General features: G+C 38.8%; 1 protein-coding gene and 1 pseudogene across 1 annotated transcript; both read left to right on the top strand.

Annotated features, from left to right (window-relative positions):
* Positions 1 to 4211: 4211 nt before the first annotated feature.
* On the top strand, positions 4212 to 5981 carry LOC113915937 (annotated as a pseudogene).
* Positions 5982 to 12688: 6707 nt separating this feature from the next.
* DNAJC19 (DnaJ heat shock protein family (Hsp40) member C19) lies at positions 12689 to 18607 on the top strand. The gene is made up of 6 exons (XM_027583873.2): positions 12689 to 12856; positions 13679 to 13730; positions 13810 to 13883; positions 15056 to 15135; positions 15999 to 16069; positions 17282 to 18607. The coding sequence occupies exons 1-6, from the start codon at positions 12854 to 12856 to the stop codon at positions 17350 to 17352; spliced, it is 351 nt and encodes a 116-aa protein (XP_027439674.1). The 5' UTR covers positions 12689 to 12853; the 3' UTR covers positions 17353 to 18607.
* Positions 18608 to 18965: the final 358 nt, after the last annotated feature.

Genomic DNA, 18965 nt, shown 5'->3' with positions numbered 1-18965 from the left:
TTCACAGAAGGTACATTTGATTTGGGCCTTTAACTGATGGACAGAGATAAGACTGGGAAAGGGCACTTGGAATAGAGAGAATGACTTGAGTAAAAGCCCAGGGGCAGTGAACTTCAAAGCACATCTAGAGGACGATGGTGATGCATCCTATTTGGCAGGATGATGAGGTTTATGTAGGGAGAGGTGGAAGAGTATGGAATGACTGTCTGTGGTGGGTGGGCTAAGGAAGTTGACTATGCAATAATGAAGGACATCATACTCTATTTTTCATGGAGTTTTTGCAGTGGCCTCTCTTCAAGGACTCTAATAAGAGTGAAGATGATTTTCACAATAGAGCATTATAGTAATGAGATTTTTATGACAATTAGCCAGAAACAAATCCCATGCTTCATTCTGGCCACCAAATAACTTATGATGGCAACATGTATTCTCCTAACTTCAGCCTACATCAAACTGAAACTCCCAAACGGGTGCCTAAAGACACCTCGCTTTATTTTATCTCATCTCCTCCATCTTCTACCTCCCTGAAAATGTGATTTAAAATGGGACTTCAGACAGACCCTCCAGTGTAGCTTTGTTTCACATGACACTATGTTATTAATGCATGACACTATATTATTAATAATATTCACCAACAAGTCTCAGACCCACTATTTCACTCTCGTTTAGTGGCAATCTCTTGCAATCAAATAATTGTGCTTGTCTGTCTGGCCCCAGCACAAGATGCACTTACACAGGCTGTTCTGTTGGTCAGTTCCATTTGCTGACAGCTCAGCAGGGAGGGCTTGATTTATTCAATGCATAAAGCTGCTACATACAAGTGAAACCCTGGCTAGGGAAGGGGGAAAAAGAACTGAGAAATGCAACAGAAAAAGACATGCAAAGATGGAATGAAATGGAGGATTGAATGGAAAATCTCCATTTGCAAAAAGATGCCAAGGCTACCCCAATTGCCAAGTCCCCTGAAATCCTGAGTGCCTCAATTTTCCTTCCTCATAGACTGAGAGCAAAGCCTTTATCCACAAATACATGCCTCCTAAGTGCTGTCACCCTGGTCAAACATATTTCAGTTCTCTGACTGGCCCTCTACTCCTACTCCAAACTAAATAAGGACAACAGTTCTTGTAATTAAAAAAGCAAAGTAGGAAATCAAACTAAAACAGATGCAGTGAGGAAAAAATGAAACAACTTGAGAAAAGGGGAGAGAAAAATCACAGGAGAAATAGCTATAAATTATTTTATAATAGCCACAGGGCAGGGTGAGCTCAGCTGACTGGGTGCAGATGACTGGAGTAGAGTGGCTGGACCTTGGGCCCTCCCTTCTGGCTTCGCTGCACTCCCTCCACTTCTCTGCTGCCCTAGTCTTCATATGACTCCTACCTGGGCCTGTCCTTTGTCCCTGTTGCTTGAAATCTCTTCTTCCTTGCTTTCTGTACCCCATTAAAGTATTCCTTTTACTAGTTATAACCTCAAAATGATCTCTTAAAATACTTCAGAGAGAGCTGTAGACCACAGTTCAGTGTGATCATCTACCAAGAATAGTCATATACAAACAGGGGACAACAAGATGAATTCCCGATGGTAGATTATCAGGTGATGGCAGGATCACTGGAGGAAAAGAGGGAAGGAATAGGATAAGCAGAGGTGGAATGAAGGAGGAAAGGAAGAAAATATTTACTGAGTGCCATTTAGTTTTACATAGAGCATTATGTGAGCAAATTCCCCAACAATACTCCCTAGACTAAATGGCTGCTAGTTAGGAACTTCAACTCCATTAATCCAGATCTGAGATAATTCCTAAAAACAATGGTCAGGAAATACAGGGAAAGGCAATTCTGTGACCCTCTTATCGCTCATCTTATGACCCTAACATTATACACAGCTGGAAAGTGGACAGCAAGGGTGGGCAGGTACTGGACTCTGCCAGGGCTTTAGAAATCAGTAAGCTACTCTGAGGCCCTGTGTTCTCATTACTAAAGCAATGCCATTGGGGGAAAAAATGGTATCTATACTTTCTTCTCATTTTTAGATTATATAATTTATTAATATGCTATCTAATATTATTAAAATTATTGAACTAAAGTATTAACTATACGATTATGTGATTCAATGAACTGTCAGATTTCCCCTTCTATAAGGTCATTCCTATAGCAGATAAATATGCTTTTATTTCTTCTATATTAAAACAAAAACAAAAAACTCTCCTTACATTGCTTCTGCCTCTGGGTACTATCCTAATTCTCAAATTCCGTTCTCAGCAAAATTCTTTTTTTTTTTTTTAAGATTTTATTTATTTATTTGACAGAAAGAGAGACAGTGAGAAAGGGAACACAAGCAGGGGGAGTGGGAGAGGGAGAAGCAGGCTTCCCGCTGAGCAGGGAGCCCAATGCGGGGCTCGATCCCAGGACCCTGAGATCATGACCTGAGCCGAAGGCAGTCGCTTAACCAAGTGAGCCACCCAGGCGCCCTCAGCAAAATTCTTTGAAAGAGATGTCTTATAATTCATATTTCTACTCTTTCTCCTCCCATCCTCTCTTGAATCCACTCCAATCAAACTTCTGTCCCCATCACAGAACAGAAACTCTTCACAGAAACGTCACCAGTGATCTCTCTAGTAGTCAATTCTCAGTTGTTCTTTTGACTGTTAGCAGAATTTTACACAGTTCCTCCACCGAACACTTTCTTCATTTGGCTTCCAGGACACCACACTTACCTCGTTGCTAGTCACCCCTTTTCAATCTAATTTTCTGGTTCTTCCTTATCTCCCTGAATTCCAAACATGGAAGATTCTACAAGACAGCCCTTATTCCTCTTCTTTCTCTCTCCACTCAGGCAATGGATGATTTCATCTGTTCCATGGCCTTGGAGACTATCTCCGGGCTGATGACTCCCAGAACTCTCTCTTGACATCACACTTATACATCCAAATGCTTATGTGAAAACACTCTTTGAATACCTAGTTAAGTTCAAATTTAACATGACGAAAGTTCCCCAGCTTATTCTTCCCGAAGTCTTTCCAGTCCCATTAAGTGGCAACTCCATCCTTCCAGCTGCTCGAGACTACAGCTTTGGAATCACTTTTGAATCCTTTCTTTTTCTCACATACTACATGTCGTCCGTCAGCAAATTCTATCGGTTCTTTCTTGAACACATAAGCAGGAGTCCAGCCCTTCTTTCCATTTCCACTGTTACCATCAACTGCTAGTTGAATTATTGAAGTAGCTTCTTATAATAATCACCATCCATGCTAGAAACAGATGCAAACTATACCCAAATGGAGTAACTGAGGAGAATTTAATAAAGGGACTGTTTACAAAGGTACACACAAGATTAAGAGAAATTCACAAATGAGGGCCAACTATCCTGAGTATGGTAAGGCCACTGGGGCCAAAGAAGTCATTATTATTCTTAGACCTGAAGGAGCAAGGAGTGGGAATAATTACCTGAACACACATGCAACAGAAACTGTATTCTTCAGTGGACAAACTCAATCAGCCTGTGGCAACCACCAGGAATGAAGATGGAGAAATGAACATCATTAACTCACTGTCCTCCTACCTTCTGATCTTCTGATCATGGATATAACTGAATCCTAAGCCAGAAGAAGAGAGAGGCTCCTAACCTTGAGAAGGGATCTGGAGGGAAAAATAAATATATCCAGCAAAATATTTTCATCTGCAAAGCAGAAATAAGTATTACTGTCATGGAATAAAGTGCAATAATCTACATAAAGAATATAGCACAATGCCTGCCACATAATTTTTAGGGAAAAAAACAACTCTTATTTGCCTGGCATCATATTTCCAAGTGTGGAATCTTATGGCATGAGGCTTTCCATACTTCCAATCATGACAAATTAGTGGGCTGTGAATTTAAAGGGTTTCCCAGCATTTTTTTAAGAAATAGAAATGACCAGCATATGTCTCATGAAGTAAAGATAAGTATTGTCTCAAAAACATTCAATTAAGATGAACTATGAGAGACTATGGACTCTGAGAAACAAACTGAGGGTTCTAGAGGGGAGGGGGGTCAGGGGATGGGTTAGCCTGGTGATGGGTATTAAAGAGGGCACAGATTAAATGGAGCACTGGGTGATATATGCAAACAATGAATCATGGAACACTACATCAAAAACTAATGATGTAATGTATGGTGATTAACATAATAAAAGAAAAAACCATTCAATTAAATTTAATTTAAACACACATAAAATTCAAACTTCAAATATGACTCAAGACCCAGAATGCCTCTTCTCCTTCTATTCTGAAACTACTGAAGCCTTGGCTATCTCTCCCCTCATGTATCTCATGGCCACTACTGCCTTGAACTGCTCTGTTTGAATCTATGATTCTGCTAGCAAAACTCCTTTGGCTCAAATGAAATTCAAAGTAGGAGGTACTGCCCTTGCTTATGTACCCTAACTGGTTAGCTACACATAAACACAGATTATTGTAGAATTCAAATATGGAGTTGTTCAAATTCTTGAACTTTATGATCCAAAATGACTCATAATTTTGTAGGACAGAAGAAAATTTCAAATGCAGATATTCATTTGAAACAGGTTTTCAAATCCCATACTGTTTGTGTCACTGTTTTAGCTTAGGAACATAATGGAGAAATTCTAGCTACAGGGAGTAAAGATCAAACTGTCTTCTTCTTTGAGGTAGAAAAGGATTATAAGTCAATCGATTATATTATATAATATGGATGTGTTTGCCAGTTAACATGGTCTTCAATCTCCCATCCTCAAAGTACTTCACTGATTATCTGTGAGAATGACCATGTTCTTGAAACTCCATTTCCAACTACAAAGGAGGAAAAGGGGGACCTGGGTGGCTCAGTCAGTTAATCATCTGCCTTTAGCTCAGGTCATGATCCCAGGGTCCTGAGATCAAGTCCCATGTCGCACTCCCTGCTCAGTGGGGAGTCTGCTGCTCCCTCTCCCTCTCTCTCCCCTCCCCCCTGCTCATGCTCTCTCCCACTTGCTCAGGCTTGCTCTCTCTCTCTCCCTCAAATAAATAAACAAAATCTTTTTTAAAAAAACAAAGGAGGAAGAGGAAGATCATAATGTTGTTTCCTAGGAAATCAAAGACATGTGCATAAAATGTTTCCATTTCTCAAGTGTCAAATCTAAGATTCTGAGATTAATAGAAACAGAAAAGAGAAAGAAACAAATGGAGTCAAAGGAAAAGGAAAGGAGGAAAAGGCTAGCAGCAGAGATGGGAGAAGATGGAGAAAAGGAATTCCAGGGTCAAGAGGAGGAAGAGGAGCCATTACCGGAAATCTTTATTCCATCAATTCCCTGTCACATCCTCTGTGGACTTTACTCTGAGCCAAGGAAGTTCTGGGTTTCTTTGGGTGGCTATGACTCTGGTTTTCCATATCATTGTGAGTTCCCCCATATGACAAAAGCAGTGATATCAGAGAAAAGAAGGATGAGCATTCTGATTTTCTTCTTGAGGACACAGAGAATAATCCCAACCAAACTATCACTTTCAGCATCCAAGACTGATGTTTTGTGGAAAGCAAAATAGAGAAATTCAAGTCTTAGTATTCTAAGCCAGAAAAATCCTTCATTGACAAATATGGTAGACTACTGGCACTTCAATATGCACGCCAATAATTATGGTTATGGACTAAAGGCATCTATCCTAGCTTTGATGACCGTTTTTTGGTGATCACTGGAACAGGTATTAATATTTTGTTTTCACCACATTTTCTGAATTTGAGCTAAACAAAGCCATCAAAGCCAAACTGCTGTCTCCCAGGTTAGGAACTGAAGCACAGTCAACTCCAGAAGATATGGAAGATCCTAAAGCCTACAGTATTGAGAATGTCAGAAGAAAAAGAGAACATAACAAGTTAATGAAAGAAGTGGGAGAATAAAGGCTGGAAAGAGAAAACTCAAAGCTTTAAGGAATAAATTTTGGAAACTTCTAGAAATGAATGAAGAATTACCAAAGCATATGCAGTTTAAATGAACAGATTTTGATCTAGATTCCAAAATTCATGCTGAGATTGGCAGAAAAACAGCTTATAAAATTCAACAAGTGGGAAAGGAATTACCTTGGGAAGAAGAGAAATATCAAATTGGCCTCATGAAGCTACAGAATAAATTTCATGATTCATTGGAAAATGCTACTGTTGTGGTTCATGCCATGCCAAAGTGATCACAAGATATCCTCCTATCAGCTTGTGAATCCCCCTAAGTACTCCAACTCCAAATGAGCAAGTCAATCAGAGAGAAGAACAAGCAATTTGGAGAGGATTGAAAAAGAGGGAGCTGAAAGAAAGGATATCAAAAAAGATACAGGTAGGAATATTAGTATGCCAGAAGAATCAATTATAGAAAAAGGGAAAAAATTCTACCTAAAACCCTAAGAGAAATTATGGTGAAAAATCAAATTGAGAAAAGGAAGAAACATATTAAAAGCTGAAAGGGGCCCAACTTAAGATTGAGCAGTGAAAAAAAAAGAATGGAAGGAACTGTACAAGAGTAAACCTGATGATGACTATGAAGATTCCAAAGATTCTGAAGCCATCAAGGAGACCAGTTGTATATGGGAGACTTTAATCTGAAGACAGCCTTATACTATAAGATACCTCAGCCACAAAGAAGAAAGAGAAACTGGGACACCTAGATCCCATGGCCCATTCAAAAAAAATGCACATGAACAGGTGCATCCTCTCTCTTCAAGACCTCACAGTGGCTGTCATCAAGGAAATACAGTGCCTGGTATAAGAACTGAAGAGCATTCAGTTGATTCTTCACATATCCAAGCATATCCCTATTCTCCAAATCCCCCAGATATACCCAGAAGTTCCAGAAAAGAGATTTCAGTATGATGAGGAAACTCTCCTAGTTTTAAGCAACAGCACTTGAGTCAGGATGAAAAGTCAGGGTCTTGCAGGCTCAGATGGAGGATTCCTCAGACTCTCTTCTGGAAAGGACAGTGATCTGATGACATGAGATTAATCGTCTAGATCATCAAAGGCATCAACACTCAGCCTAGATACTCCAAAGTTAATGGAATTTGAAAAAGCAGATCCAACTGATGTGGAAGCTGGAGATTACCAAAAGGGATGACATTAAACACTTATACATGCAACAGTATTTGACCAACAGGATCAAAGAACTGTCGCTTTTGACGCAGAACTCTATCTCCCAAGGCATCAGAAACTAAAACTAGATACTCAGATGAAATGATCTGACCAGCACCATGTCACATTATTTCAAGAAATGCTTCTCCTCGAGAATTGTGAAAAACAGGAGAATGTACTTCAAGAGCACATAATTCATGAGGCAGAGAGGAACCGGACTTGCAATGGAAAATAAATCAAACTCTTAAAGAGATGGAAGAGAAAAAGAATGAAATTGCCAAGCTCCAGGACCAAGAAAAGTCACTCTGTATGGGCTTCCAAGCTGCCACTGGAGAAAACAATAAATCTGCTAATTTCCTCATGGAAGTCTTAAAAGAGTAGTAAGTGGATGCAGAAAAAGGAGGTTGAATGAGATGCTGATGAAGTTGAGGATAATGATGAATCAAGTGAAGAAGAATCCGGCTGGGAGAGTGATGAGGATGAATATGAATCTCATAATGAGGTTTTTGATGATATTATTTGCCCAACAAATTGTGATATGGGTCTTTTTGAACTGGCCCTTCCACTCTGATAGAAAAGGATGGACACTGAGGAGGCCTTAGATGAAGAAAAGAAAATTACCAATAACCTCAAAAAGAAATACGATGCACTATCCAAAAAAGTAAAAATTGTGACAAATAACCTGAATGCAGCAAAGGAGGCCCTAGAAGTTTACCAATTAGAGACACAGCAGTGGCTGTATGAACTGCTGGTTATGATTCCACTCAAGCTCCCCTGGATAGAGCATGTAGTATTTGGAGAAATACCTAATGATCTTTCTGGAACCTTGGTCTTTTCTAACCATTCCTTGGGATGGCTGCAAGAACAAATTGTATGACTCCATGAGGAAAATTCCAAGCAACAAAAACTTAACAAAGAATGTTGAAAGAGGTGTAAACAGCTTATCTGAGAAAAAAGAGAGATGGTAAAAAGGATAAGCAAAATGGAAGAAACAACTAATGATCAGCAAATTTAGCTGTGGGATGGACCTAGAAACCCTTCAGAGAGTTTCTGTGAACACAACATTTGAAGAGCTAAAGATCAAGAAACTTTGAAAGGAATTACTGAATGCAAAGGAAGATGTAGTAGGAAAAGCTTGCTCAAGTGCAATGGGAACTGATGACAAAGACAAAGAAGCACACCCAAAGCTTCATCAGACAAATGATTTATGTATCAAAAAGAGCAAACTTGATTCTTGGTTGAATACACTCCAAAACCAGCAGGGCAATGGCTTCCAGGGCCCTGGGAAAGCAGATATATATTGTGGCAAGAGAGAAGGTCACAGAACTGATCCAAGTTCAGGCAGAAAAGAGAGTTTGTTCTTTTGCATCAGAAAGGTGGTCTTACCCTCTCACCCATTCAGCCTCTGCAAGAGAGTAAGATAAAGCCCATGCATGGGCCTTTAAGTTTGCTTTTTTCTCAAATCCATCCAAGATTTCTGACATATAACTGATCAGAAGTTCTGTTTCCTTGCCACATGCCACAATCCTATTATTTTAAGGTGAACTTACCTAAAAGTCTAAAACCAGATCCAGTCATATAGTTTTAATAATTTTTCTCCAATTTGGTTATCTTAGAACTGACTGTAGCACCCAACATCAATTTCCAATTGAACTGAACCCTTTTAGATCCATTTGGAACCCACTGGATTGAATATGGAGTCTCAGAAGGCTGTATCTCAAAACTGCAAGAAAGTATTTGTAATATATCATGTTTTAAGAAATTTGTCTCTTGGTTATCTGAATGTTCAGCCATTGGCAAGACAAAGTATCATTTAGCAATCTGTGAGAAAACTTGGCTTTCTTGATAAACTCTGATGTTAAATATTCTCTGAGAGGACAAAAAAGAAAAGCACAATCCCAAGGAAGAGGAAGTAAATGAAAACTTGGACAAATTAGCCGTCAAAAGAGAAACGGACAAACCAGGGGTATAGGCCAAGCAGCCCTAATTCCTTAGAGTTGGCAATTTGTGGCTGAAGATGGATTTAGGTCCATCAGAAAGACATACTGAATACCTGCAAAACGACGCAGCAGAACGCATCTTTGTGAGAAATAAGACACAGAGGAATACTTTACCTTGGTATCTATTAGGTTGACAGAAGAATCTCATCTCATTGGAGCCTAAAAATTGACAGAATAACGAGACTCTCTGGAATTGTGGGGCCAGGTCAGAGAACTTTGACCTGAGCTGGAAAGAGCTAAATTAGAGGTTACAGGGTTGAGGAGATAAGCTGAAGTAAAAATAATATGCTCTCTGAGCAATTATGTTATTTATATACTATATGCTTTACATACATTAAGTTCATTCTTAAAACAATGCAATGAAATACTAGTATTATGTCGACTGTACAGAGAACGAAACAAATTATGTAACTATTCTTTTATTGAACATTTATTCCGTTTTTTTCTATGCTGAATTAAACATTCATTTTATATTCTTAAAAAGAAAAGAAAAGAAAAGCACAAACATTCTGCCAACAATAGTTTAGAACAAGAAATGCAAATTAGAATTCTGACATTGTTAACGTCGCAGAGCAGTTATTTGAGGGCTCAGGATGCAAGACATGCAGACAGACAGCAGTTTGCTTTGGACTGGCAGAAAGCAGGAGACTACCCGGTTTCCTGAGTCACCTCTGGTTTCAGCAAACTCCTCAGCTCTGAATGGAGCAGAGGAGTGTGTTTTAATGAAATGGTCAATAAGGAGGCTTTTCTCTGAAGATGTCTGCAGCTCTACTAGTATTCTAAGTATTCCCATAGTTTCTCAAGTCCTATGTCATCTTCTTTCAGGTTCTAGTCAGGTCATTTGCTGTTTTTATTTATTTATTTATTTATTTTATTTGACAGAGAAAGAGAGAGAGCAAGCACAAGCAGGGGAAGTGGCAGAGGGAGAGGGAGAAACAGATTCCCCAATGATCAGGGAGCCTGACACGGGACTGGATCCCTGGATCCCAGGACTCCAGGATCATGACCTGAGCCAACAGCAGGTGCTTAACTGACTGAGCCACCCAGGAGCCCCTCATTTGCTGTTTTTAATACAGATCTAGAAGTAATGATAGGTTACATCACTCTGAGAGATCATCTCTAACAATCACTTTTGATTGTGCATAACATTTTAAACTAATTTGAGAGTGTCGTTTTCATTTCAGGGTAAGTGGTCGTGGGAATTCCTGGCTATACCCACCTAAGAATGATCTCACTGATACTTGGATTTCTATTAGTAATAGAACATAGCACTTTAGATTCAGAGCTCTATGGGTACATATTAATGAGCCACTTCACTGAGCTGTCCCAGAATATAAATTGATTACTGAGAAGGAAAGGTGAAGAAGGCAATATAGAATCAATGTAGAAAGTGACTCATCAATGTCAAGTCTTCCTAACCTGATAAGGCTGCGGATCTGTCCCCCAAATTATATAGGATTTTGTTTCCTTTCAAAGATTCTTTCATATTCCTATTTAAGAGGTCTGAATAGTTTGTACCTATTACTATAAATCTCTGGTGTAGTAGCTTCTCTATTGGAGAACCTTTACCACTTTCTCTGCTATACGCTCTAAACTATGTTTGCCTTTCAAGCACTTAAAAAAATGTGCTAGTCATAAAAAGTAATAATAAATAAATAAATACCCATTAAATTCAATGTGTATTTCTGTGTGCACATGTGTGTGTTTCTGTGTGTGTGTTCAAGTATGTATTTGTTCTCTGGGTCACAACATAAAATGTATTTCTTACTAAGAGTCATGGTCAAAAAGTATTTGAAAAGCACAACCAAGAACACTTCTTTCTACTCTCACCTCTCACATAGCAAAGTCTTTACCGCTATGATTAAATTAAGGATTTTGAGATGGGGAGATTATCCTGGATTATAGGATTGGACCCTAAATGCAACTATATGTATCCTTTAAAAGGAAGAGGAGATTCTACACACAAAGAAAGCCAATGTGAAGACAGAGTAGAGAGTGATTTCAAGATACTGACCTTCCTTGAAAATTGAAATGATGGAGTCACAAGTCAAGGAATGCTGGCAGTCATCAGAAGCTAGAAGAAGCAAGGAATGATTATCCATTCATCAGCTGATGGAAATTTCAAAAGATTACTTTTATAGCTTCTTTCCATGTCCTTAGTGGGAAGGAAAAAGATTACCAGACTTACGTCCATGAGTGAGGTATCATGAGAATTGGGAGGGCCTCTGCACACCAATTTGTACTTCAACATGCTTCATAATAATGGCCAACACACTGAGTGATAATTACATGCAGAGCATACATGTACATAATTCTCTATCCACACAAAAATTTGGTGAGGTAGTCATCATTACCTTTGTTTTACAAATGAGAAAATTCAGAGTCAGAAATAACTTAATCAAAATCATACAACTAGTGACAGAACTAGGTTGTACATCTACTTTGACTTGCCTCCAAAAACAGAGCCTTGTCCACTTCAAGTGTCTCCCTATATTACCTATCCTTGGTTTCCTGAGACTGGGCTTCTGTACGTTTACCTGTTCCTCAAGCAACCTATATGCTATAGTTTGTACCTACCAAAAATATACATGATAAAAAATTCTTTATATAATACATAAGAAATTTTGGTTGACAATAAATTACATTACAAAACTCTCAGGGCTAGATGAATTCTTAAGGATCCAAATGCAGAATCTTTTTACAGATGGGGAAAACAAGGCCAACAAATTTGCATACTTGTCTAATATGCAACCTGCTCATCAAAGCAGAATTTCATTGCAATGTAAACCGATTTCTAATACTTTATAAGTTCTAAGTGGAAAGTAACTCCAAACTTACTTGATCAAACATTGTAAAACTTCCATTACTGTCTCCATTACTTTCCTCTTCTCAAGCATTTATGGAGGGATATATGAAACTGATGCCCTGTAATGGCAAAACCAAACCTTAGTTTTTGAGGAGAGGAAGAGAAATTTTAAATAGCATTTTTCAGTTGGGATTTGGGGAATCCCATGATCAGAATATTAACTGACTTTGAAGTTATAATTCCATTCTACAAAACAAAACCTCAAATATTTATACAAGGTCAAGTCACAAATTAAAATAAAATTATTTTAAATAAGAAAATGCTACCGAGCACCCCTGAAACACAATTTGGTTTGTTGTTTTGGTTTTCTGGGACATATTCTCATTTGCTATACTGGCTTGTTGCGTATTTATTTGGCTTCACGGTGGAACTGTTACGGCATTTTTAAGGATATTCATTACCCTTGACAGTTATAAACAAAATGAAAGGCGAATGGACTTGATGAAAAGTGGGGGGGGGGGGGGGGCGTTCTGAGTAAGGCTACACAGTATTTGTTCTCGCCCTTCTGCACCAATACCTTTCCCCACAGGAATTTCCAAGCACCTTCGGCCCGGTAGCAAAGTGCAAAACACAGAGAAGCCCCAGCTCTGAGCCCAAGTAAGGAGGCAAGCCGCCCACCCTTCAACCAATCTAAAGTCGTGTTCTGCACCTGCCCACTGCTTGAGCGACCTTTTCCCTCTGGCCCACTGCGTCCCCTTTTACGACAGTTTTCGACCTTTTTGCGGCGGCTACTGTCGTATTTCCTGGGGCGTCCGTATCTGGGCGGTTTGTGCCGGCTGGTGGTGGTCGCGTTGCTGTCTGGTAGAGGAGTGGGAGTTGGTGGCTGCGGCCTTTGGGCTGGGATGAACCGCGCTCTCGGTGGAGGCCGGGGAGCCGAGCCAGAGCCATGGTGAGTGCGGCCTTCTGGTCTCCTTAGCGATCTCAGGCCCAGGCCTTAATCTCAAGTCGCGATCTCGGAGGAGGGGAGCCGAGGTTGTCTCCCCATTGCGACTCTGGGCTGGAGATACAGGGCCCCAGAGAGCCACGCTCTCCAGGACACAAAGCTGTTGGCTCAGTCCTCGAGGGCTTTTATGTTCTCATATGGCCCTTCTACAAGGCGTTCCAGTCCCTGGTTCGTCGTCCTAGAGGCCCAGTGATTAGTAGAAACGCATTTGATTATATCTGCCCTTCCTCTGATACAGCCTCACAGTACCTTCTCTACTTTGCTGTTCCTTCCCCTTGGCTTTTGCCGACACATCTTTTCCTGAATACATTTGGGCCTCTGTGCAGTGACCGTAAGACGCCACAGTGCCAGAGGCGCTGTGAAAAACTATTCTTGTTAAGCCCACGTTTAACGTTGAAACGTGTTGTCAAAATTCTACAGTGACTTTAGTTCTTTCTCTAGCGGAAACTTTATTTCCATTGTTCTTTATGAACATTAATGTGGTTTCATTTGCCCGGAGGTGAGAGGTTTTCAAAGGGAGGGTAATCTTTTTCACTGTTGTAAAAGCAAATCCACTCGCTCTTGTCTTTCACAGTGAAAATCCCATACCTTTACAATGAATTGGAGATAAAAGTTGCAGTTAAAGGATCATGGACAGACTACTTACTTCCTAAAAGTTGTTTCTCCTTTTGAAATAAAACTTGTAATGAGTTTGGGATGGGACAATAGGTACGATAGGGAAGGGTGAGAATTCCAGAAGTAAACTGTTGACTCTGCTTCCTTTACCAGGCCAGTACAGTGGTAGCAGTTGGACTGACCATTGCTGCTGCAGGATTTGCAGGTTTGTTTATGGTTTGGGAGTGGAAGTGAAGTAGGGGAGGTTGGAGATTTCTTAATTAGTCTATTGCTTTTGTTTTTAGGCCGTTATGTTTTGCAAGCCATGAAACATATGGAGCCGCAAGTAAAACAAGTTTTTCAGAGTCTACCAAAATCTGTAAGACTTACTAAACATTTTTGCTAATTCTAATTCCTGTATATGAAGCCTAGAGTCACACTTGAAGAGGGTAAATTTCCAAACATCCATCAAGTTCTGAGAGATTGCTTTGGGCCCCTTCTCTTCCTTCCCACAAAAAGGGTTTTCTTAGAAGTTCTGAGCTTTGTAATATTGTTAGTCCTAAAAAAATGTTTTGTATGACAGAATTGGGGTATTAACACAATTCTAGTATCATGAAAATTAATATCACTTTATTGTTTAGATACTGTTAACTTCTGCAGCATTTGTCCAAATTCTTGCCTTCCCTTATCCGCTCTGCATGACAAACACGGAGAGATCTAGGGGTCTGAGGTGATCCATTCTTAACTGTGTGGCCCTGGCACTCCCTAATAAGATTCTTGGGTAGCACTGGAGTTAAGTAGGCTATAGAGTATGAGTGGATGTGATGTTTGGCTGTGACAGCTTGTTCAGTATTTATTTTTATTGTTGTGATTGAATGTGACAGAATAGGGTGATGGTAGATTTTACCAATATCATCTCTGACGTAACAAGGTCAGAAGACCTGGTAGCCTGATTTTCTCAATACGTATCTTAAAGTCTTGTTTTAGTAGTTACCTTTAACCTCAAAATACCCTTAAACCACTCATCTGAAAAGATCTCCAAATCCTTTTCTTAAAGCACTTGTGTTTCTAACATATTCTTAGATCAAATTTTTTAAATTTTAAAGATTTAGAGAGAGCATGAGACAGGGAAGTGTCAGAGGGAGCAGCAGACTCCCCACTGAGCAGGGAGCCTGATGTGGGGCTCCATCCCGGGACTCTGGGATCATGACCTGAGCCAAAGGCTGATGCTTAACTGACTGAGCCCCCAAGCACCCCTCGTAGATCAAATTTTATCTATAACATAGCTAACATGGAATAATCTTCCCTTTATTCCAAGAATTGGCTTTGAGGCACTGTTCTTTGTCTTACATTTTTAAGATAGTTTTTCTGAGGGATGTTTAAATCATTAAAATATTCTTTGCTACTTGTAAAGTTAAAATGACGTAAGAGTTGCAGTTAAGGTTCTCTGAAATGTCTTAATTTTTCTGCTATGAACATTTTCAACACTTTTTTTTAGCAGTTTTCAGTTTATTCTAATAATTATTTTTACGGATGCATTTCCTCTTTCAGGCCTTCAGTGGTGGCTATTATAGAGGTGGGTTTGAACCCAAAATGACAAAACGAGAAGCAGCATTAATACTAGGCGTAAGGTAATTTCTAATATTTGTAACATTTTTGTACAACTCTTAGAACTATGAGCAAATGTAGAAAGACCTTTTATTAAGACTTATAATAGTGTTAACATACATCGTAAGATCTAAACACTCCCTACAAAAGTACATTGAGAAGGCACACTGGCACATAAGCACTTTTTATTTCACTCAGATACTTTTAAACCGATAGTTGCAGCGCGCAGTGTTCTCTATAACTTTTGTAGTGAAATTCTCCACTTCCAGATACTTAAACATGCTTTTTATAATGATTATAAAGTTGAACTAATATTTGAGAGCGAGCGAGTGAGCATGAGTGGTGGGAGCAGAGGGAGAGGGAGCAGCAGACTCCGTGCTGAGCTCAGAGCCCAGAGCGGCTCTATCCCAGGACCCCAAGATCATGACCTGAACCAAAATCGAGTCAGACACTTAACTGACTGAGCCACCCAGGTGCCCCTCAACTAATTTTTTATGAATGACTTTATGGGGTGCCTGGGTGGCTCAGTCAAGTGTCTGTCTTCGGCTCAGGTCATGATCAAACCCCATGTCAGGCTCCCTGCTCAGCGGGGAGTCTGCTTTTCCCTCTTCCTCTCCTCCTCCCTCTCACCCCCACTTGTGCTCTCTCATGCTCTCAAATAAAATCTCTTTAAAAAAAAAAGGGAATGCCTTACTTTCCTAAGGAGCTATTTAGTTCCCTGATTCAGAAGATTCATCATCCTTGTATGTTAGGGAAGAGGTTCCTAAACCATTTTCATATTGTTGTTTTGACTTGACTCCAGTTTCACAGTATCTTTAATTGGCCTTTATGTACAATTTTTTGATGTGATCCAGAGGTAAACTACACCTTTTTCTTTTTAAATTAGCCCTACTGCCAATAAAGGAAAAATAAGAGATGCTCATCGACGAATTATGCTTTTAAACCACCCAGACAAGGGTAAGTAGCCATTAAATTCTTGTACATGAGTGACTGTTACTAGAACAATTTCATATTTAATTCTTGCCTATTTCAAGGGAAATGCCTAAATCTATCTGTGAGCACTGTTGCCCAGGCTGGATCCATCCATTTTCCAATGTCTTAAAAGAATAAATCCTGAGTGAAAAATTTATAGAATAAGCTTATCTAGTAACTACTGTTAATTTGAAAGTAGTGATAACATTACCATTTTCAGATCTGCAGTAGTGATAAAATGTGACTTCTACTAGTCAGTACTATCAATACTGCTGGTTTTGGTGGGGGGGGGGGTCTATATTATTAAAGGAAATGTTAAGTTTCAGTTAAGGAAACTAAAAATTTTTTCTAATCATTATCCATTTCTATCCATATTTAGAAACCTGTAAGATGTGTTTCTGATATATTTCTAAGCAGACTTGACTGTGTTGAAAGCAAATAATTAGTAGGAATACCAAAATATAGATCCCAAAATCCTCAGAAACGCATAGGCCCTTTTAAGAATGTTTTGAGTTTAAACAGGGCTGTGATTGTTTGGTATTGGACTGCAGTAGCCTCCTTTACAAAATTTAGCTTCTATTATTGAAGGGCTTCTGATTCATTAAGTGTAGTATGGAGCCTGTAAAGCTGTATTTTCTTATTGGGATGTTGATGCTTGCTGCTCTGAGAACTGTATTTTGAGAATCAGTGCTCTAGCGTAGTAGTAGGAAAGCACCCAACATCATAAGGCACAATTAACAGGAAGAGAGAAAAACCTTTGTAAAGGACAGAAAAAGAGTACAAATCATAGTGGGGGTGGGGGGGGGCTTTCCAACAAAGCTCAGAAACCTCTGAGAACATTTTCAAAGTAACATAGTACAATAAATTCATGCTCATTTATGACAATCATCATAAATAGTAACTATTTCAAGGTCACATATGTAGGGGTTTTTTAATTCTATTTCTATCAGTTTAAGTCTTTAAAGGTGCCATTTTTGTGGAAATCTTCATGTGAATTACTTCATTTCCCATTGGTCAAAGATATTACCATATATTTGGTCATCTGGTTGCTGTGTCATAGTTATTTTAAAAAGTCAAAATGCTGTTTCTGCGAATTCCACCTCTCAGATAAGCAATAGGAATCCTTTAAACGAGTGTTCACCAAGCAGAAATTGAGAAGCCGTATTATAACTATTCCTTTTTTCTTTCTTCCTATAGGAGGATCTCCTTATATAGCAGCCAAAATCAATGAAGCTAAAGATTTACTAGAAGGTCAAGCTAAAAAATGAAGTAAATGTGTGACAAATTTTAAGTTCTTGTTTATGTATACAAGTGCTAGCTTTTTATAATAAAATGCCTCAAAGCTACAAATTTTAAATGATTTGGCACAAACTAAACCAAAGCTTTGGTAGAAGTTTCTTCTTTGAATGTGAGGATTTTAAATGAGATTATAGAGTATTTGGAGATTTAACATTCAGTAATTATAGATACCACTTGAATAGAAATTAGACCGTCTCTGGCTGTGAAGGAGCCCCCAATCTAATGGGATAGTGAAAAATTGGTAATTAAAATACAGTGTGATATTAGGATAAAATTTGCACAGGTTGTTATAGGAGGGATTCATCCTATTGGGAGAAAAGGCTGCTCAAAGTTGAGAAAACCAACCCCACTGCTTGGAACCTTAAATTTTAAAAGTGAGTTTAGCCACAACTTTGACCTAAGAAATATATCTGATTATATATATAATTGGCAGAATTTAGACTTCATACAAAAATTGTTAACAGTGTAAGATTTGACAGTAGAGGTCTTGTTTTTAATCAAGAAGTATTTACAATGTATTGAACTAGCCACTTAAACCAAAAGTTTGTAAATTATTGGGTTTTTTTTTTATGTAGTAAGTTTTTGCATTTGTTATGACTAAGCTTAAACACCGTTAGCAAAACTAAAATCTGAAATGCTCTCACTTATGGAAAATACTCAGCATGGACTATTGGAGAATTTATAAACATATTTAAATAACATTTATGGGTAAATTGGCTTACTATTGATCTAACATAAAATATAGAAGGATCTTAACTAGTGGACCTGTAAAAACATCTGAAGTAAAAGTCTGCGGCCACCAGCAAGAATACTGTTAGCTGTAAGATGATAAAGTATACTACCTACATCATCTTAAAAGTTCTAATTAATGGAGAACACAAGACTTTCAAGGTCAGTTAAGATCAAAATAGTGGCGGCAGTCCTGTTTGGTGTCAGAATGTGTTTACCAGCACTTCAGATTTGGGTTATATCTGCTCTTTATCTTCCCGTTTCTGATTTAGAGTAGGAGAAAGCACCAGCTTAAGGCAGCCATGGCTTTTATGTAAGATAAATCTTTTTAGTTATTTCTAGGGAGAAGGGATATGAAGGTACACTTTGTTATTCAAAGTAGTAATGTTCTATGAAGTTACTCTAAACAATGAAATTAGAAAATATTGAACCATGTGTTCATAGGGGAAATAAAGGTTCCTCTGACCCTCTGGGTCATGTTTTTATCAGTCAATATATAACCTTGTTTTATATGTGTTTCTATTTAAAGACCTTATGTTGTTGATTCATTAACGTTAAACTTGCAACCAACACTAACTCCTGTCGTTACATTACAGCCTTGTGTTTAGGAACATTGGGCGGCACTTCACTAGGCTTGAGGGCCATCTTAAACAGGAAAATCACCAATAAGCACAAAAATGTGAAAAACTTAGCATTAACTGGACCACAGAAGGAATGCTTATTTACAGTATGGTAACTGAAACAAGGCAAGCATCACTTTGGGTGTTGGGTGATTGTGAATTTGCAAACAAGGAATCTACTAATAATGAGAATCAACTATTTTGGCTTACTAACGTTTTGTTTCAGTCTTTTG

The sequence above is a fragment of the Zalophus californianus genome, chromosome 1 (assembly GCF_009762305.2).
Source record: "Zalophus californianus isolate mZalCal1 chromosome 1, mZalCal1.pri.v2, whole genome shotgun sequence".
NCBI lineage: Eukaryota > Metazoa > Chordata > Mammalia > Carnivora > Otariidae > Zalophus > Zalophus californianus.
Note: the sequence above shows the minus strand (reverse complement) of the source record. Positions and strands in the feature narration are given on the sequence as shown.

Bases quoted from the DNA above. Each gene is read 5' to 3' on its own strand.
- DNAJC19 (XM_027583873.2), top strand. The intron at 13,884-15,055 runs GTAAGACTTACT...TTCCTCTTTCAG, and splicing joins TTCAGAGTCTACCAAAATCT to GCCTTCAGTGGTGGCTATTA. The intron at 15,136-15,998 runs GTAATTTCTAAT...TTTTTAAATTAG, and splicing joins GCATTAATACTAGGCGTAAG to CCCTACTGCCAATAAAGGAA.